General features: G+C 37.6%; 1 protein-coding gene across 3 annotated transcripts in view; it reads left to right on the top strand.

Moving 5' to 3' along the window:
- The window catches only part of LOC105053026 (protein CHROMATIN REMODELING 4), a 32,629-nt gene extending 11,068 nt beyond the window's left edge, over positions 1-21,561 (top strand). For all 3 annotated transcript variants that reach the window (XM_073252200.1, XM_073252201.1, XM_029267364.2), the window contains 5 exons: positions 7,268-7,425; positions 15,618-15,732; positions 18,410-18,477; positions 18,559-19,237; positions 19,371-21,561. In XM_073252200.1, the coding sequence (XP_073108301.1) occupies positions 7,268-7,425; positions 15,618-15,732; positions 18,410-18,477; positions 18,559-19,237; positions 19,371-21,395 (3,045 nt within the window). In that variant the 3' untranslated portion in view covers positions 21,396-21,561. The remainder of the gene's footprint in view (positions 1-7,267; positions 7,426-15,617; positions 15,733-18,409; positions 18,478-18,558; positions 19,238-19,370) is intronic.
- The last annotated feature ends 505 nt before the right edge of the window (positions 21,562-22,066 follow it).

The following is a 22,066-nucleotide window of genomic DNA, read 5'->3' as shown; positions in this document are numbered from 1 at the left end:
TGAGGAATATTGTTGCTTTCCAGTATCTACTTCTTGTTGTTGGTGGTTGTGATTCCTCTATGCCATAGTGGTATCAGGTTCAACTTCATTTATGCCTAATATTGTCATTTGTCATTCTGCTAGGTTGGGGAACTTTGTCGAATTGTTTTTGGTTTTTTTGATTCGTCCTACTGTGAAGGATGCTTGGGGGAGAGTGATATATTAGAGGAGCTTGAAAACAATTTGCCCAAGTTAAAATGGTTGCCGGATGTGACAATACTGCTTGATAAGTTTAGGCTTCACGATTAAAAACTGAGGAGAAATTTTGTTTAATTCTTGTTCAGTAGCATCAAGTTAATGAAAGTTACACAAATCACATTAGGATAGCATCCCTCATTCCGGCCTCAAAATGAAAAGAGAAAAGAAAATGTAATTTGACCCCATCCAAGGGCTTTAGATGATTTATCTTGCTTTCAGTGAGGAAGTGTTTTTATTACTCCAGCAATTCTATTGTAAACTTGTATAGAAGATGGCAAGTTAAAATCATGGATGAAGATAGACAAATTAATGGTCATTCATCAGAAAGTGGCGTCGCCAAAGCTCTGATATCGAGTTGTGACATTGACTCACATCTTTTCTAACCAACGTTTTAAGTATCAACACCTGAAGGAAATAACCATACTGAGTCTTGATATGGTGCGCTAGTGTAGTACCTAGTGTTGGTAAATGGTTCCTGAGCAGTCCAGCATGGTAATGCCTGGTAAGGATTGGTATGTCTGGTACTAAAAACCTTGTTTTCTACCATAATAACTTAACAAACAAAGTTGAATGTAATAAGAGTCCTTTAATGAAGGCATCAACCTTGGGTTTTTGCAACAATGTTGTGGGTATATATACCACATAAGCAAATGATTAAGGAAAACAATTTGTAGGACTATGCATTAAAATATCATGAAAATACACAGTGTGCCTAAAATAGTGTGCGACAAGTATCATGGATTTTCTTTCTTTCTTTCTTTTTTCTTTCTTCTCTTTTTTTGCTGGGGGGAGGGGTGGGGCTAGGAATGAACCACTTTCAAAACATGGTTGGTTTGATTGCATATGCACCTGAATACATGTTGCAGTCTACTAACTGCATCATGGTGGGCCAATTGATCTCCATTTGTGGCCATTACTGCGTGGTGGGTTGTTAGGTGCACGCTGCCTGCATATAATGCTTGAAGCTTATGCTGGTGACCCCTTATGCTTGAATATTGAGAACAGTGCCTAAGGAGATTTTCTTTTTTGAAGGTTAACATGTGATACCTAAAATAGGTTGTTAGAAAAGATTTAGTGTGTATACTTAATTTTTTTCCTTTGATATTTACTTGTTTTTATTTTTTTAATACCAGCCACATGTGGCCAGATACTGCATATGCTCTATTCTGTGCCCCAACTGCGTGCATGCCACATCTATTTTTAAAATCCTTTGGAGTGAAGTGTTGCTTTGGCAAATAATTCCATTGGATGTGGATAGCTTCACTAATGAGATGCATCTCGATATTAGACACATTTTGATAGAAAAAGTGGCAGCTTTTCTTAATAATAGTAAGTTTCAACATGCATATGCATGCAGAACTGAAAAAAATTAACTAAAATAGACAGACAATAAACCATCAAAATGAAACTCATTGTGTGGTTTATCAAACAATGAATAAAGTTGACGTATTCACCAAAGGAAAAAAAAAACTGACATTGGTTAACACATGTAGTTGTAGAGTGGCAAAAGCACATAGTCAATGCTTAGCAGTCATGTATTAAGAACCACCTCTTACATCCAAAAACTGATGCAAAATTTTGCAGTGATGTAGTTGAATCTAAGAGGTATAACAATAGGTTCAGATGTACTATTTGAAACCAAAAATGAATTCTCATCTTGATAATTTCCTTTCTAGCCTCTCATTTACTATTATCAAAATCCTTTTGGAGTCAAATCTCACAATGCCAAGGATTGTTAGTTGTCTTGCTTGTTTGAAAATTTCCTCAAGCATTCAATTGTAGGCACAGATTATGCTGCAAAGGGCTTGACAACTATCATGGGCCCAATGGTTGTTGACTTTTGTTTTAAAGCTTGTAAATGTTACAGTAGTGTACAAAAATCTCCCTCACTAAACTAGACACTTTAAAATGGTAATGTTGGACGCATGGTCCCTTGCCTGCGGCTTAGGATTACCTGCATTTTTGCAACTTCAGACCATGTACAAAAAAGTAAGGGGATTTTTCACTAATTTTGGAAAAGATAATTAATGAGGGCTCTCTGACCCATGCTTTAAGGTTATGGTTATGGACACTTGATGCACATCACTTTCAATAGCCTGAATTTTGCTAATTTAGAGTTCAACTGTAGGCTTTAGATTGAAATCATTAGGGCCTTTTGAAGTTCATGATGGCCAATCAAAATCGTATCACAAGATCTTTGAGTCCCTACTTTTAGGAGGTCCAAAAAAGAGTCAATTTAGGTAAGTTGAGGGGTCGGTTACTGGATGCTGCAGTATCATAGGCTGTTGGGAGTCAATAACTAGCTGGTTTAATATTTTTGGAATTTTTTTGAGGGACTTATTTCTATCTTTATATTTCGTTAACTCATGGGGCAAGTCTTTATAAAGTAGGTCAAGCAAAAGACTTGTATGATGTTTGTTTTTTTTTTTATTGTGAATGGAGTTGAATATTTGTGGCCAGGTTTGGCCCTCTTTTTTCCTCCCTCTCTTCTCCTCCCACTTTCTCTATTTTCTGCTGCAGATTTCTATGTGCATTAGTTGATTTAATCTGTTGCAGATTTATATTTGATAGGATAAGAGATCTCTAAATTGTGAATTGGTTCATCCTCCCTCCTTCTCCTTGCTACTTATTTCTCTCTCTCTCTCTCTCTCTCTCTCTCTCATTCTTTTTCTTCTTCTTCTGTATTTCATCAATCCTTTTTTATCCCTGCTACTTTTGTGCTTTAATAGATCAAATATTTCTGTCCTTAGATTTTTGCAATTCATTATTTGATCTAATCTGATTACAGATTTATATCTGATTGTCAGCTCTAGCTTGTGATTTGCTTCATTTTCCCACATATAGGACACCCTAAATAGTCATTTTTCGATTAGCCATTGCCCTAAATTTCAAGTTTTCTTTTTGATTATCCTAATCTTAAAACCTGGACAACAAGCAATAGAGCCCTTTGCAACCCTAATCCTTCACCTCAAGATACACCATTGGATGTAGGCGGCCCTAACTCCATGCTGTCCTACATCAACACATGAAGCTCATAGTACAACTGCAACATCTTGCCTTTCGATTATATCAGCTTCCTCATAGATGAGCTTTTCATCAAATTGCCAAATGCATCACAGTATACATTGCCTGATTATGTCAAGAAAGTTGTGCATAGAAGTTTACATTGATCTGATATGCTTCCAGAATCAAGATCCAAACTCTAATTTTGTTGGGTTTTAATCTCACCAGATTGGACATGATCTGTTTTCTTTGCTTAAGCTGACCAGATTGGACTTGAAGAAAAAAGCTTCAAAATGCACATGATAGGAAACCCACCTGCACTAGACTTGAAAATTTAATGGTTAAAATTTGGACCGAATTTTGGGCAGAAGGCCAGTTCAAGCTGAATTTAGATTAAGCCAATAATGAATCTTGCTCGGCTGGACCCAGATTTTATGGATCCTGTTAGACCAACAAAAAATGTTTTGACAAATCTTCGATCCAACATAGTTATTTGGTCCAATCTAGGTTGCGAATTTATATATTTGGGTCTAATTAGACCCAAATGTTAGTTTGACCTGACCTCAAGAACGTGCAGCCATACACGTAAGCACCTGTAATTTGAAGGTTTATGAGTATAATTTGTTGGATATTTTGAAACATTAAATCGTCCTTGCTTAAACCATCATCTACAATGGCCATGCTCTATCAAATTCCAAAAAGTGAAGGAAACAGTTGTTCATCTGAGATGCCTTGCTGTTAACAGGACCATGATTGTCCATCGCATATGTTCTTGAGGCATCTTCCTTCCTGATAAGTGCAGCCTTTTCTTAAATGCATTTGATTTATTTCTATCCCTTAATAATATGTATGACTATGTAAATGAAAAATGGAAGTACATTTGGGATCTTTATCATTTCAATATAGTCTATCAATCAAGCTTCCATCTTAATAAATTCATTACTATCTTTTAATGTTCACTTCATTTACTAAAATCCTTTAGTGTTATGTGCAAGTGCACATGCACGTGTGATGGCAGTACATTGACAAGCTCCTTTAGTTGACGGTGTTTCCATATGTAGTAAGAAGCATAGTTGAAAGTCCTTCCTTTGGTAATTGTACCCCTTTTTGCTGGTATATGGACTTAATTTATTTCTTCTAATAGAGCATATGTACATGAAACAGAGTGACATTTGGAAGCTTCTTCATTTCAAAAAGAGTCTTCATATATACTAAGTAGGTGCGGAAAACATTGCTTGTTTTGTTCGAGAGCAAATAAACCTTTCCACATAGTTGACAAAAGCAAATGCTATGAGTGCACTTGTAGGATTGTTATGGACATTCGAGAGGTTATTGTATATTTGCCCTCCAAACAAGGATTCAGGTCCCAATGGAATGTCCCACAGGATACTGGGATAGGGTACCATCCCATGTGTCGGGATAGGGCCATCCCGCTAGCATCTCAGCATCCCAATCAGGACGTCTTAGGACATCCTTTGTCCTAAGTGTTGGGACAGAGTGGGACGGCGGTGTGTCCCATTCCATGAAAAATCAGGACAACTCCTATCCACGGGATTTAAAACCTTGCCTCCAAAAATCACTGGTTCCACATATCTCTTAGATCATTCTATATTTGCAACGATAACCTCCTGTAGATGTTCAGCTGGTGGTGTTAATAGGTAACAGTTTTAAGTGTAAAATGACACAGTTACCTTTTTGCATATACACCACCGACAACTGAAAATTCAGTTTGTATGGCAAAAGCTATACTTTTGTATAAATTTTTGAAGGATATCAGTGCTAAAAGGTAAAAAAGTTATTTTATACTTAAAACTGTTACCAACATTCTCAATCAAAAATTTATCAAGATGATTATTGTTGCAAAAAAAAAAGACTGCTTTAAGAGGTATAATGCAAATAGTGTTTTTTGAAGGGTAAATATGAAATAAGCCATTTTTACAAGGGTGTGTGTTTATTTATGCTAAAATCCCCAAAATATATATTTTTTAATATGGTTATTACTTATTCTCATGCTGAAATCCCAAAAATATATTTTTTAAATATGGTTATTACTTATTATTATCTAGTAATAGATTCTTCTTGAAAATTATGCCAGTGCGATGCTATACATAATATATTGTAACTAATTTCTCTGTATTTCAACATTTATCAGTGATGATCATGAACTAATTCTCTATTAAGTGATGAAATGCCAAAGCTCAACTACATGTATTTTATTTGGTTATCTACATAAAATTTCAATAGGTGCTTGGTTTTAAAAAGCAAGCATTCTTGGTTTCAGAAATATTTAATGCTTTCTTTCAAGGTTGGACACAAACTTTAATGTATGGTAGAAGGAAAAAAAAAAAGAAAGATCAGAATAGGGACATGGATGTAAAAAACTATAAAAAAATTGTTTTCTCAAACAAAAATTGTTATAATGCAAATGTCTGGGTGGGACCCCATGACACCAATGTCCTAACATGAAGATCAGTCTAGTGGTTTATTCTTCTCTGAATTCATGAGTACACTTCTATATCTGACAGTTTCCACATCCACTACTTTTTTAAGCAGAGAAATGTGGAGTGCATGGAATAGCAGCAAAGTGGAATGAATGGAATAGTATAAAAGAGTTTTCAAATAGCGAAAAAAGGTGTATGGAATGATAGGAAAGTGGAATGCATTAATCAATTCCATTAGGTACACCAACAACTGGGGCTTGCACACCTCATCAACTTTTGGAACTTGACCCAAATCCATCTAACTTTCAACAAGTTAATTAGACAAACCAGGTTCTCTCATACAAGCAAAAGATGAATGTTCCTCACCTGGACTATGTTCCCTCTCTCTTGAGGAAGCCAGCTTCTAAGGAAATTCAATTTCTTCTCAATATAATGAATTTGTAACAAAAAAAGATCTGTTTTTGTCTGACCAACATTTGCATAAGAAGCTTTCTTTTAGACCACAACCTTTGTAATGCCATAATGATCTGAAAAAGTGAGCACCATTTACATTGGTAATCTTGATTAGATTGTGCATACAATTAGTTTACAAGATATATTAATTCGAGATATACTTACCATCTATATTTTCCATCAATGCATTTTTTTTTGTGAGGAATAATGAAATTGTCTAATCTATCAAAATCTTTACCCCAAAATTAAAACAAAATAGTTGGCACTTGGTATACATGTTTTGAACTATTTAAAAATTTTAAAAATGTCTACAATAAAAAGGGCATCCAATGCATGATGCTCCTACCACTACAGGGTCTGGGAGGGTCAGATAAAAACAGTGGGGCAATCTTATCATTGTGTCAAGGCCTACCCTCTAAAAAGTTCTATATTGATGGCTTAAATTTTACTTCATTGACAAACAATTGGAACATGAATAATAAACACCCACATCACTTCCTTTTTCAATTTATTCACCTAGTTCCTTGACATTTATAGTAAATCTACTAAAGATATAGGGCAATTAATATTTTCAAAAGAATCCTAGGAACTTAAATAGCATGCCTATTTCTATTTTGCCATTAAAAAAAAACTTTCCTTAACTATATATTTTGGGCCCTCAAGGGTTGAATGCTAGTTCAAAGGTTACTTGGTAGTATATGAATTACTTTTTAATGCCAAAAGATGATCTGGGTGGTATTATCTCAGCTTAGTCATGTTTTGGAGCTTTCCATACATAATTTTTATCTTAAAATTAGAAATGATATGATACATATTTTCTTTGGGAAATGACAATTCTATTTCCCGAACACATCACTGGTTGCATTTATGAATTGTTACTGAGTTCTCTAATGCATGGCTTTAGTAATATGTTTTTCTACAATAGAGAAGTAAGGAGTCTTATTCCTCTAAAGACCACTTGGTCATTTTTTTATATGGTTGCATAGTGATCACATAAATTACTTTTGCTTGCCATCATTTTTCTTCAATTAATCTGACAATTTTGTTTAGGAATTGATATTTTGAAATCAAATCAATGTATGCTGTATTGCCATTCTGTATACTAATTCTTTGTCTATCATTTGGCCAAGTAGTCAGTGGATTGGAATGATGAACTAAATGAGGAACAAAGGGGGGCTGATATGCTCCCTAGTGTTGCTGGTGATGGTTGTGAGCAGGCATCTGAAGCAAAAGAAGATAATGCAATCAGTGGTACTGAGGAAAACGAATGGGATAGACTGTTACGTGTCAGGTCAGTAATGTTTGTTAATCCATTTTTTCCTAAGCATACTAGTGCTCATGTTTAGATCCTTGTTAGTTTTACATTACTTTAAAAGATTCCCTATAGCATGTTTATTAACACACCTGGAGAATTGTTCATTAGATTGGTCTGGTTGAGTTAAACATCTTTAATTTGACCAAACTTTGAACTTTGTCTGACCTGTTTAAATCAAATGATCATATGTTAGTGTTCTGATAGAGGTCATCATGTGGTGACATTTTATACTTATTCAGTTGTATAGCAGTATCGAAATTTTGGCTGTGGTACTAATTCCCTCCTCCCTTCTTTCTTCTTGTGGACGTGAAATGCTATTAAGGACTAGTTCCCATAAAAGCCAACCTTATATCACATCTTGGCTTTTTTAGTTTTAGATTGTTTGTACTGTTGTGGAAGGTTGTAGGTACTATAAAGGGTTCACGCATCATATTGGCCACATGCTCCGTAAAAGTCTTCAAAGTAGATATTAATTTTAGATAAAAAAAGATGCATTAGTGGTTAGCAACCATTTTCCAAATTCGAATGTCATGGTGTGAAATCTCATCCAGTGCAACCATTTTATCCTTGTTTGAAATACCATGCAATGTGCTGTTCGGCACGTACCTCTTGGTACATACTGTACTGAGGCCTTCTCAGTACAGGGAGGCACTTCGATAGAAGGAGGCTTGATTTGGACAAAACCATCCAGTTTGCTCGCATGCTGAGGGTGGATTGAGTGGTTTGAGGGCAGATCGAGGTTGGTTTACCGTGAACCGACCTTGAACCATTCTTGAACTGAGCATACTGCCGAAGAAGTAGGTTAAATGGTGATTCTTTTTGGCTTTTGACCATCTGAATTGATGCACCAAAAAAATGTTGTTATGTAGAAAAGAGAAGATAAATTGATGCACCAAAAGAAATAAGTTGACTGCTTTAAGTGCATGCAATAACTTTTACCTCATGTTGTGATATAAAACTATTGAAACTTTAAGAATGATAGAAAAATTGATCAGGAATCATTGCTGATAATAGCTATTGCATAGTTAAATGATACTTTAGACCATGGTATTCCGTATCGGCCTGAACCGCTTGATACTTTAGACCATGGTACATACCGTACCGTACAGATGGAAAATCGGTTTAGTTCAGGCCGATTTTTCGAAAAATGGACTGAATTGGACCGAATCGGTTGGTTCGATAGGGTATTGGCCCGAACCGCTTGATACCAGGCGGTTTAGTCCGGTTCGGCTTGATTTTCTTTCTTTCTTTTTTTTTTTTTGGCCATTGGGTGGGATTTTTTTTTGAATTTTTTTATTGTCAGTATGGTATGGTACGATACTGATCAGAAATCAGTACGGGCCTTGGTACCGGTTCCTGAAACCTTGCTTAAGACATATTTTATTTATTTTAACACTTTTAATTGAGGTTTTAACTTTTAAATGCTGGTACCAAATGTTGTACTGTTTTTCCATTGGGATGGTACAATACTGGTGCCAATAGTAAGACTGAAATAAAACATATAAAAAAGAATGAAAAGCTGTCAGTATGCATTGGTACAGACCAAGATGTATCGCCGATACAGATAGTTTTGGCATCCCAGCACCCATTCTGATGCTGGTTCATGTTGGAACAGTACAATACTGATGGTATTTTCCTGTTCTGGTGGTTTTTGAATCCGTGGTTTTAACAAATATCTCTTTTAAATCTATTTTTGGTTGCAGTTTATGATATGTCATGTGGTATTTGTGCATGTCCATGACTTTGGCGTACAAAGAAAACCTTGACTAGGGCCATTAACTCAATATTCACCTTATTCTTATGAGAACATAAATTTGGACAAGAAAACGTGATAAGGAGATTCAAAATCACAGACTGGATGTTAAAAAATTGTGCTAAGGGCATTTGAGGCATATCCATGCAAACCCATCGATATTTGTTGGCAGCTGGCATGATCCTTCATATGGCATGTATTATGTCTATGCTTGATTGACATACTCTATCGACTCTCAGCATTTTGATTTTTGAACCTTGCTATCACATTGGTTTGTTAACTTGCTTCTTATTCATGGATGCATTGCAGCACAAAAATAGAAAAAAGTTTAATCTTTTGTTCTCTACTTGACACCATCCTTGCAGAATTAACCAAGTGACCAATAAAAATTAATTGGTATATCCTACAACAGTGTCCTGTTACAAAATTAACTCAGCTTTAAGAGGTGCAATCTTTTCTAGGGTTGTTTACTGAGGATTTGGCATTAATGTAGCAGTTGGCTAGACAAAATTCATATAGGTTGATGGAGTCTATTATGATAGTATAATGAAACACCCAAGTTCCTAGATTCAATTTCTTTTAGAGTCATTAATGTTTTCTTGTATTGGCCTTGTGATCATCTACATCTTTATGTGAAGCTTGTGTTAACTGATGGACCGTGGAGAGGCTTGAAGGCTTGGTAAATTCACTTTATATAAATCTCAGATGCAAATTAATTGATGCATCTCCACATCTTGGAAACCACCACTAAGTTTGTATCTTTGAGGTCCATCATAATGCTTACATTATCTACAACCTAGGGTTCTTTGTGGGAACTAGTTCTTAATGACAAGAGATGATATGCGGTAGACTTCATTGAGTACCATAATGCAAGCTAATGTACTTATAAAATCTTGAAGCCATATATTAAAAAGGAAACTTAGAATTTTGTTACCCCTCCAAAATTTCCCTTTTTGTATTATCCATCGAAAAGTGATTTTTGCATATATACCCTCCACCTTATATGATTTTCTACTGCTACTGTGACAATTAAAATCCAGCTTGGCCATGTCAAAAGGTGTCCATTTATCTGGTAAAATGACCTGAATACTGTTTTGCAATAATACCCATGGTAATATCATATAACTAACATTAATATATAATTATACTCAAGGATTTCGGAATCGGTACCGAGCCCCGTACCGGTTTCGGAGTGGTATGGTACAGTACCGCATACCGTACCATGCGTGTGTCGGTACGCGGTGGCGTACCGGTTCGGTTTCGGTATGCCATCAATTTTTTTTTGATTTTTTAGTTGAATTTGATTTCGAAAAAGTTTTTTTATTACTTTTTAAACTACTTCATATCCAAATTAATGTTTATTTAAGTCATATGACAATTCTACCATCTAAAAAAAATAAAAGAAGTCTAAAGGACTAAAAGTCAAAAATAATGCAATAAATATATCTAAAGTGCAAATATAAAGAATAATATGCTAACTTCAGGATCTCTGCTAATCTAAGATCTCGTCGAATGTCTGTATTGCTCGTGGATATCCGGATTATGCGTATACTCCGGAGGAACATCAGTCCATCCCTCTAATCAAGTGGTACTGTAATTCTGAATATTTATTCCATAAGGTATCCTTTCTGGATTATAAGATATATCAGATCTCTTGCTCATCTGACTCTGAGAGGTATCCTCGGGATGATGGTATGGCTGTGAAGGGGTCCATCCAAATATATCAGTAGGAAAATTCGATCCATAAAGTGCTCTGGACTGCATAGGATAGTAGCCATTAGAAGTCAATATCTCGAATACACCATATCCATATGGATCATAAGCTATCTGCGGATGATAGGATCCATAGTATGAGAATGATCCAGATACATTCATGGATCCTAGTTCATGTGTAAGGTCATCTGCAGCTGCATCATACGCTGGACGACCTCTGAGAGGTCGTCGCTTATATGAAATCGTCTCCTCACGAGGTCTATCAGATCATCCGTGGTCCCTATCTTGTATGGCATGTGTAAATTGTGACTCATCCTTCTTCAGCATAGTGTCAATTCTTTGTTTTGAATTCTTGCTAGAAAAAGCATGTAGATCCAAATCATGAATAGTGGTCTCTCCTGGAATATCTCTATCGGATCTTCTCCTACTGCTAAAAGCCTCCAATATCGATGAAATACTCATTTTTCCTCTATTGACTGGCTCCTAGACAGAGGTGATCCTCCTGAACTCAGACTCTTCTCTAGCGGTCGTAGAGCCAGATTCTGATTCATAGAATGGCGGTCCAAATCACTCTTTATATCTGACCATCTCTTCCAGTCTGTACTACTTATCCAGACTTGCCTGAATGGCAGTCTCAATCTCTGCCTCCTTGTCATATGGAGCAGAGGCCTCCTTTAACTCTTTGGAATGATAGAAAGGTGGCTCTTCAGCTCGACGGTCCACCTCTGCCTTCTTCTCCTTTGTCCTTTCTTTCATTATTTTCTGATCAGCGAAGGCTTCTTCATTAGCTGTCGAACTTTCTGTGGGTATTTTCGACACATGGCTACATTCCGATAACCACCAACCAAATGCTGCTTTAACCTAGTCACCCATTTCTTAAATTTCGTGTCGCATCATTTGCATCTCTAATGGTACCGAGTTGAGAGCATCTCACCTTGCTCCCAGCTAATGTCATGCTCTTGATCTATTTTCTTACTTATTTTTACAAGTTTAACAAAATACGACAGTTTAATAATTTTTTGATATTATTTTTTTTAAATTTAATTTTTTAATAAGTTTTTTAAAATATATAAATATATATTTAAAAAAATAATTAATGAGAATTAATGATTTAGTGTCATCATGTAGATTGTCAAATAATCTACAATATATAATGAAATCATACCAAAATCACAAATTTTGGCATGATTTTTTTTATTTTTCTATTTTTTTAGCAGTTATTGACTAAAAAAATGAAAAACAAAATATTTAGTGACAGAATGAAGGATTATCTTACTTTCGATCGAAATTTGTCGTCACGTCGAAGGAGTTGTGGAATTTTTTTTGAATTTTTTCTTTTTTTTAGAAGGCCATCGCACTTGTCGTCTCGTCGAGCTTAGCTTACTTGAGAGTTGCTCTCGGATTTTTGAGTCTCAGACTCAGATGAAAAGGGAGACAAAGTCATCCCCTCATATGCTGATGTCGGTACGACTCGATTCCGAGCCATACTGACCCGAACCGACAAAAACCGATCGGTTTCTTGTGGTTCGGCGGTGAACCGCATCGAACCGGCTTGGTTTGGTGCGGTTTGGCTAATTTACCGAAAATGGGGGGTGAATCGCATCGGTTTCCCCTCGGTTCGGTTCGATACTCTCTGTACCAGCCGGTTCAGGTTGGTACAGAAAATCCTGATTATACTAATATTTATCATATATTAGACTTCATAAGATATGAATAAAAATATATCATAATATATTTTAAGTATATATTATAAATTATATAGTCTGTAAATATTAGTATGAAAGTTTGTGTTGGGTGGATGTCTGGCCAGGACACCACCTCCCAAGACCCTTTCAGTACCACGCGATGCAGCAGGAAGAAAGAAGAAACAAAACAAAAGGAAAAACAATCAAAAATACGTGGATCAGCCACAAAAGGGCTCGCCTCCACGGGGCATGCAAACTTCACTATGAAAAGAAAATTTTACAAGAGGAGACCTCACCCTCAACCCTTGTACACCCAATTATCTCTCACATGAAGTTTCCCTCACAAAAGCTCTCTCTCTGTTGAAGACCCCCCTGAACCCCTGAAGAGCCTGGCGACCGCTGTCCAGGAGCCTCCTGCTCCTTCTCTCACAGCGCCCTCGCACCTTTCTCTCTCTTCTCGGTTCGTACGGCGGCGAGAAAACGTACCACGCCTCTGTTTCGTCACAGGCCTTTTAAAGGCTTAAATAGAGTTTAATCACGATTAAACATGGATTAGGACTCCTTAATCAAGCCAAATCACGTCCCAGACCGTCCGATCAAGACCGGAAATCACCTGGGCCCTCCGATCGCGCTCCGGTCCATGGAATAGTGCCGTGGACCGCGAGAAACGCGTGGGAAACGCCCACGCGGTCCACAGGCTGGGCCGTGGACCACCCGGTCCACGGTGGACCGGGGCAAGGGCCAGCAGGCCCGCTGGCTTGGGCCGGCCCGCGCGCGCGGGCCTGGGCGCGCCTGCGCGCGCCTGGGCCGCGCGCCCGGCTGGGCCTCGCGCCCCGCTGGGCCGCGCGCCCGCCTGGGCCGCAGGACCCCCCCGCGCGCCGGCCTGGGTCGCGCGTCCCGCGCGCCGCCGCCTGCGGCCGCGCCGCTGCCGTCCACCGCCGGTCGCCGGCGGTCCTCCGCCGCCTCGGTTTTCGTGCTATCTTCGAAAGCTCGTATCTTCTCCATCCGAGCTCCGATTCAGGTGATCTTGGTCTCGTTGGACTCCGTTTTTCGCCGCGAACCTCGCTGTGGGCTCAATGTGGGCTGAATCTCGAGGCGTCAAATCCTAACAGTTTGTTATATAATCACTACATCAGTAAATATCATCGTATTGTGTTAGATATATTTGTAAAGTATTTTTAATATCACAGTTATTTTATCCTACATTATAATCAATGATCAAATAATTTATATTTTTGAATAAAATCTATTATATTTTTATTATGATATCCATTAAAATTATAATAAAATTCTTGATATTAATTAGACTATGATTGAATATATATTAGGTTATACTAATATGACAACCTTGTTTATATTATATACTATTAAATAATTATATTTTGAATGCATATCATACTATGTATATTCTTAATATATTTTATGTAATATATTAATCATATTAACTAATATTTAATATAAGATATTATAGAAGTAGCTAGAATTATTATATAATTATTAAATATTTTATTAATATAATGTTGTACCTAGTGTTACATTGTAGAATACATAATTGTAATATATTATAAATATGTGACTATTTTGTTATGAAATATTAGTATGTAGCATATGCATAATTTTTCATATTACTAATATGTAGTATGTTATGACATATAAATATTTAGCATAAATATTATATGCTTTGTTAATATAATATCACACTTTAAATGCTATAATAGAATATAACATATTGATATATTATAAATACATTGCGTTATGCAAATTTAATGTATAATTATATGTGCCATGTGCACCATAATTTTAAGCACTATAGTATGTCATTTTGTGATATTTATGCAAAAAAAAATCTTTCTGCTCTACCCTTTGCATCATTTGGAAACAATGGGGACATATTGCTGTACAACCACAAAAATATTCATGTCATTCACCAAGGCAAACAGCTAGCTTTTGATGCTGTCGAACCAGATGTCAGCTGTAGAGGAAGTGCTGCAGAAAGAGGTATAATGTGAGGGGCATTTGTGTAGGTATAGATTTTGGAGGAATAGACATAAAATCCAACTCAGTAGAGGTGTATATGCAAAACTGGCAAAAGCTTATTTGAGTGTGCTTGACATTGCATGTAATGCAAGCATTAGAGCTTTCGTAGATAAACTCATTGAACTTATTCTTTAGGAGGAAAGATTTCGGAAATAGACATGTACGACCATTGATTAAGACCTCCGTTTTGTCACTCTGTTGTGCCTTATTTTAAAAATCTGTAGACTTGGTACTTTTGCTCTCTTGCCCTTTGGGTTTCTCTTCTTCTATCTTTAAGTCTTTCTGGTTTCTTTGGTCTATTTGATAGTTCGTGAACTTGCTTGGTCTTATTCTCTGGCCAGGTTGACTACGGGATAAAATTTGAGAAGCCCATTCCATTACACCTGATCTTGGAACATCAAAGAACACTTGCTAGAGTTGTTTTCTACGGAAAAAACTTCAGCATGTTTTTTTTTTTTTTTTCTTTTCTCTTTTAAAAGCTGGTGCTAGATGAAGCTGAATCTTAGTGTAGACCTTAGTTACCTAGAGTGGGAATGTTTACACAAGCAGATTAGGTGCACACTTTGCTTGGTGTTTCCTTGGGACAGTTTTCTACCCTAAGAATAGTATATAACTCTTTGGATATAAAGTTTTCCCAAATTTGTATAATGCCATGTAAGTCCACCTAATTTTATTTCATCATCATTTATATTTTGAAATGAATTTACTCACAAGTAACTCAGCTGGTTGGTACCTCCCTCTCCAAGTGAGAGGTCTCAGGTTTGAACCTAAGTCATCGTGAATAATCATCAAATTCTTAAACAAAGAGGAAAAAAAAAAAAGAATGTACCCAAAAGAAGGAACTTATGCTTGCGCATACACATTCTGAAGCATTCATACATTACATTTCAAATTTCATTCTTTGATTTAGTTAAATGTGGGAACTTAATTATTCTTCTCAAACATGAAGATAAACTTGTATTTTTAATGCTTGGATGTAGGTGGGAAAAATATCAGATCGAGGAAGAAGCAGCTCTTGGTCGAGGGAAGCGCTTGAGAAAAGCAATATCTTACAAGGAAACATTTGCTTCAATACCAAGTGAAGGCTTAAGTGAGGTATTGTTTTCATCCAAACCAACTTATGGGAGATGCTGGTAGATGATGTTTAGGAACTTAAATTTTGCATTAGGAATTCCATTGACGCTCTCAGTTTCATAATGATAAAATATAAGGTGACTTTTTAAGACATTATCGTGACCAAGGAAAACATGGTCTATCCTGTCAGGTGAAATCTGGGAGGTATTAATATGTGATCAACAAATTTTGAAATGTTCCAACAATAGTGAGCATGGTGATTTCTGGCTATTATTCAGAATTACTGTTGACTATGATTAAAATGATTAAAAGGTTATCAAGTATTTCTGTCTACTAAGATACCAAGTATGAATAATGATGCAACAATGCAAGAAGGTTGAAACATATGGCAACCAATCCAATCATAATAATTTCCGGATACTTAACTTATGGCAACATTCTTTATTGTTTAGTTACTTCACTAAGTTCAAATGTGCTTGGAGTTCTAAAATTATGACTTCTCAAACAGTATTGATGGTTCAATCTAGTAGGTGCCTCGAAAAATATCATAGGTCATCTATGGTCTCCTGATCATTATTTGTTTCCTACACTACTAAAATACCGAGGTTCAAATTTACTAGAGATTTTATGTTATAACCATGATGAAGCTTTGCTTGGTTTTTGAAAATGCTTCTTTGGCATAGGACATGATATGAATTATCTTCATAACCTATTCATGCTTCCAGGTAGACACCTCAAGAATTGGTTGCTTAGCAATTATTATTTTGCTTAATTCTCATAAGTTCATTGATATTTTAATGTATGCCTATTAGGAGAAGACTGAGGATGAGATGATGGTGGAAAATGTATACCTTTCTAATCTACTATAACTTTTTTTTTTTCTATTTACCTTTGGAGAAAATTTAAAAAAAAATGAAAAGCCTAAGGAGATCTTGGGACTATTGATTTAATTAAAGTAGGTTTGAGTTTGTTATTTGACATCTTTACTAATTTTTAATTTGTTGTTTGACATCTTTGTTGTTACTTGCAGCATTGTTGTTCTCCTTGAGATTGTTTATTATTGTCTATTCCCTTTAAAGAATAAAATTCATTTAATTATATGGAGAAAGGGTTGAAGTCTCGTGTATCAGCCATTAGCTAGTGCCATAGGGGACAACATGGATTGGCAAGGCTAGAACTGGGCCTGGGTTTGGTCAAGCACCATCATGCTGGGCTCACTTTCTGGTTGGGCTTTGGGCTTGGCCCTAGAGAGCTTGGGCTTGGGTAGTAGAGCCCAAATGCAGATCAAGCCCAACACAACACTCGATCTGGAGCCCTCCCTCCCCCATCCCACCCATCTCCCTTTCCCCTATGATCCCAACCTGTCTCTCTTGCCCTAGCCCTCTCCTCCTCCTGCTCATCCTTCTCTTCCACAGAGCCCCACCTGTCTCTCTCCCTCCCCCCAATCCCCTCCCTCCCCCATAGCCCTCACTTCCTGGCTCCTGCTTATCCCCCTCTTAGTTGCCCATTGAGGCATTGGCATCCCCAACATACGGAGCTTGGGTTGGGCCTGCTTGGGCTCAATTTGTATCTGTTTGGGCTTTTGGCTGGACTTGGGCCTGACCTTGCAAAAAAAAAAAATCAGGTATGGGCCCAGCCTGAAGCCTAAAAAAAATTTCATCCTGTCTGGGACTGGGCTACCCTGGAAACCCGGTCTGGCTAGGCCAAGTTCCAGCAATCGCTCTAGTATTTGGGCAGACCAGTCTGTATAGCATGATGTCATGCCATATTGAGGTGTACTGAGGCATATTATCATTGTACAGCTAGCTTGTTATATGCTTTTCCTTTCACAAAAAGAGGAAAAAAAAAAAAAAAAGCTCCAACATACATAATGCCCTACATTGAGAATGATGCCAATTGACTGGCCATCAAACATCGTACAGATCCTCAGGATTTGCATCCTTACTGGAGTGAAATTGGCACTTACTATTGCTGAAAGTGCAAAAACCAGAGTCAATTTGGGTTCAAATTTACAGGATGCGTATTGTATTCTGGTAAGAATTTTAATATCTCGATTTATCTAAATATAATTTTAATTCTGATAGAATTTGAAGCTTTATGATATTTATTTTATATTGTACCATGTGCTGTTTGTGTTTGACTCTATAATTATTTTTCCTTTTGCCCGAGAATCTAGGTACATTTATCTTAATATATGAACCTTTTGTTTTGAAAATCTGGCTGTGCCAGGTTTCAAATCTTATAAATCAGTATGTGAATCATGGTTGTTATGAAATCCATGTGTAGAATAGCTAAGGTTTGCTGTCTCAGTACCGGAACCTATATCGATACCATCCTATTACAGTGTTGGTACGCAGTTTGGTATGGTACGAAACAGTACACTGAGTGCTAGTATGATATAAGATAGCATGCCAGTATGGTACAGTACATCCTGTACCGGGCAGTACGGCAAACCATGAGTTTGGCTACTGCAACTGCCAAGCTATTGTTTTTCTAGGTCCTATTTTCCACTGCAATCATTTATATGTTGACCTCTTATCAGTTGCTTGACTGCCCATGCTTGTCTCATTTCAGTTCATTTTTCAAAGTTTCATTTCATGTCAGCTGTATTTATTAGTTTCACGTGCTGACCTACATATTAATGCTTTATTCTCCATTTTTGCTGAGACTCACTGGGTGCAATCACTGGTCATGGCAGAGTGGTAATGAAGAGGAGGAACCAGAGCCAGAATATACATCTGCTGGCCGGGCATTGAAAGAAAAATTGTATGTCCCAGCTTTATTGTTTTCTATTTGTTGGCACCCATTTCTATGGATAGGACCTTGCTTAACCCAATTTTCAATCAGTGCTAGGCTCCGTGCTAGACAGAAGGAACGGATTGCCCGGAGGCACATCACAGAGTTTCCTGCTTCTGTTGATGAACCTGAGTTACTGACACAACCACTTGTTCCTTCTGCCACAGAAGGTGAAGACCTGAATATCAGCAAACCTCTGGAAAACACAGGAGAACAGGCTTCTTTCATCAATCTGGAGGACACCAAATTATCTCAACCATTTGAAACTAGGAACTGGAGTGAGTCTACTGCAAGACTGGGAAAGTTCTTGAAGCATGGGTACAAACAATTCCATGGGACTCATTTGGATCTTTCTGTTGGACCACCTGGAAATTTTTCTCCTGATAGCTCTTTACCTAACCATCAGTACTCTGGCAACCTTCTACCTGTTTTGGGACTATGTGCTCCTAATGCTAATCAGGTAAACTCAACATCCCGAAATATTCGATCTCTACTGAGCCTATCAACATCAAATCATCAACAGAGAAGAATGAGTAGTAGATTGTCAGAATTTCCATTGGCACTTGCTGCCAACACTCGACCTCTAAAAGACACAAATATTCAAGGTAGAGAAACAACTGCAGATACATCTCTATTGCCAGAGACATCTCTATTGCCTGATACATCTGGAGAAGCTTTGCATCACCATTTAAAGAATATCATTCCCGACAGCTATTTTCCCTTTTGTCCTGTATGTTATTCTATCAATTTTTCTATCAAGTCATATCTTCCATTTTGGGCAAAAAATTAATTTTTCTTTTTCAATTATTTGAATGGAGATCTTGGGTCTTCAGGATTATAATTAGATGGTGCTTCTCATGCAGCCTCCTCCTACATCCTCTGGAAAGGGCTCCCATGGTCTGCTAGATGGTTTGGGTTCTTCTTTTGCCTCATTTCAAGAGAAATTGGGTCTTCCTAGCTTAATTCTTGATGATAAGACACTGCCAAGGTTCTCATATCCATCTAGAACTTTGATGAAGCCACATGCAGATTTCTCGCCAAGCTTGTCAGTGGGCACAAATTTAGATTATGTTAATGGTTTCATTCGGGATTTGTCAAATATTCCCCAAGTTTCAGACTTTAGGCAACAGATGAGTGATATGAAGCAAAAAAAACTGATGGCAGAGCTACCTCCAATGCTTGGACTGGGTCCAATGCAAGCTGCACATTCATCATTACCTGAAAACCATAGGAAGGTTCTTGACAACATAATGATGCGAACTCAATCGGCAAGTAGTAAATTCCTCAAGAAAAAATTAAAGGCAGATGCATGGTCAGAAGATGAACTTGATGCTCTCTGGATTGGTGTTCGTAGGCATGGAAGGGGAAATTGGGATGCAATGCTCAGAGATCCCAAGTTGAAGTTCTCAAAGCATAGAACTGCTGAAGACTTGTCCGCAAGATGGATTGAGGAGCAGTGCAAGATAATGGATGGGCCAGCTTTTGCAGCTCCAGAATCTCCCAGGCCTACATCATTTCCTGGAATCTCTGATGGAATGATGACTCGGGCATTGCTTGGAAGTAAATTTGCTAGTCTTGGAACTGAACCACCTAAGTTTCACTCTCACCCAGATATTCAGTCAGGCTGTGCGGATCTTACATCTGGATTTTCATGTACTGAGCCAGCCAATTATATTGGTGCAGTGAATGAGAACTACCCACTAGTCACAGCATGGAAATCTGACAAAATGGGAACAAGTTATGCAGGAGATTTTTCTGCCCGACCATTTGATAGAATGGAGAAAATTAATATACCTTTGAATTATTCATTTCAACATAATTCATTGGCAGGTCATAGTTTTGGCTCTCTAGGCGTGAACTGTCCTAGCAGCTGTGCTTTGCAGAAGAAGGAAGATGGATTTTGTGCCCCCAATAATCTTCACTTCTGTAGCATTTCAGACAAATCACTGAACTTGTTGCATGATTCCCATAATAATGTTCATTCTGGTAAATCCAACATGGGAATGCCTCTCAATGTCCAAAAGAAGTCAGTTTCTGCTAATCCTCCTCCCAACAACGATAATGCTGTTGGGAGTTCAAATACAAACAATCTCCCTCATTGGCTTCGAGAAGCAGTCAGCATTCCACCATCCAGGCCACCAGAACCTGATTTGCCCCCAGCTGTTTCAGCAATTGCTCAATCAGTTCGCCTGCTTTATGGAGAAGAAAAACTAACAATCCCTCCATTCACAATTCCAGGTCCGCTCCCTTTCCAGCCCAAGGATCCAAGGAAAAGTCTGAAAAAGAAGAGGAAGTTGCATAGGCTACGTCAAGTGACCCCTGATATTGCCGATGCCAAAAATTTTGATCACACTGCTTTGGGCACCATTCCTCCTGGACCACATTTAATGGCATGTGCACCCAGTCTCCCTCCGACTGATGTCGATGAAAGCATCCCAGCTCTGAATTTGAATCTAAATTCACCATCCTTGACATCATTTTTGACACAAGGAAATAAGCAAGGCACGACAATGTCACCATCTCCTGAAGTGCTCCAATTGGTAGCATCTTGTGTGGCTCCTGGTCCTTGCACATCCCCAGCAACTGACATGCCTGGCACTAGCTGCAAAAAAACTGATTTGCCCGTATCAAAAGATCTTGAAAATTTTGAACAAGATGGAAAGAGTCTGATTGGAGATTTCAAGGGCATTCGTGGAAAGCGAAAGGCAAGTAGGAACTCACTTTTAGGTTGTTGGGGGAAACTAACAGATAAGCAGGTTGATCGTGCGGAGAGTGGAGACTCAAGTAAAACTCGATTAGATCCAGATCGAACAGACAAGCTCAACATTGAGGAAATGTCATCAGAAGAAACTGTATCAGATGACAATGGAAGTGAACATGAATCATAAACCTTCTCATATTTTTGGTCCTTGTCTTTTCCCTTATGCTGGCAAAGTTTGGTCTGTGGATGTCCCACTTTCATATACGTGGTTCAGAGAGTGTCATGCGAGAGCAAACGAAACAAGACATCTTCTCTCAAAGCATCTATATAAGAAATATAATCTTTCCAATTCAGTATTGTTGTCTCGAAATCTTGATATCTACCATACATTATAAGGTTAAAAAGACATTCTGTTCTTCTGCCTTCACTCTTTTCAAATGTTTCATGTCTTATTTTTATATTCTGTACTTTCTTCTAATATATTGGTCCTTCAGTTGACTAGGATTCTTGAAAGTGGCGGTTTCCAGGCGTCGTGCCCTTTTAGTTAACAAAGGCTTCTACTCCTGGAGTACTATTGCAAGAGACTGCCATATATTGTGTCTGCTTTGCATCTTATTCCTTTATTTTAATATTTTAATATGAATTTCCTCGCGTGATGCAGGTCAGGTTTTGTATCATGCATGATGTCTCTTCACAAATTTTAGCTGCCACTGGTTTTCAAGAATATTGTGCTCTCTCCCTTAGTCTTCCCTCAAAGTGAGTTTTCAAGAATGCATATTATTTACTATTTTCTGATTTGGAAATCGGTCAAGGTAGAGCTTTGGGTCTAATGTGAATTTATCTTTCTCTTTAGCTACC

The sequence above is a fragment of the Elaeis guineensis genome, chromosome 2 (assembly GCF_000442705.2).
Source record: "Elaeis guineensis isolate ETL-2024a chromosome 2, EG11, whole genome shotgun sequence".
NCBI classification, from domain to species: Eukaryota; Viridiplantae; Streptophyta; class Magnoliopsida; order Arecales; family Arecaceae; genus Elaeis; species Elaeis guineensis.
Note: the sequence above shows the minus strand (reverse complement) of the source record. Positions and strands in the feature narration are given on the sequence as shown.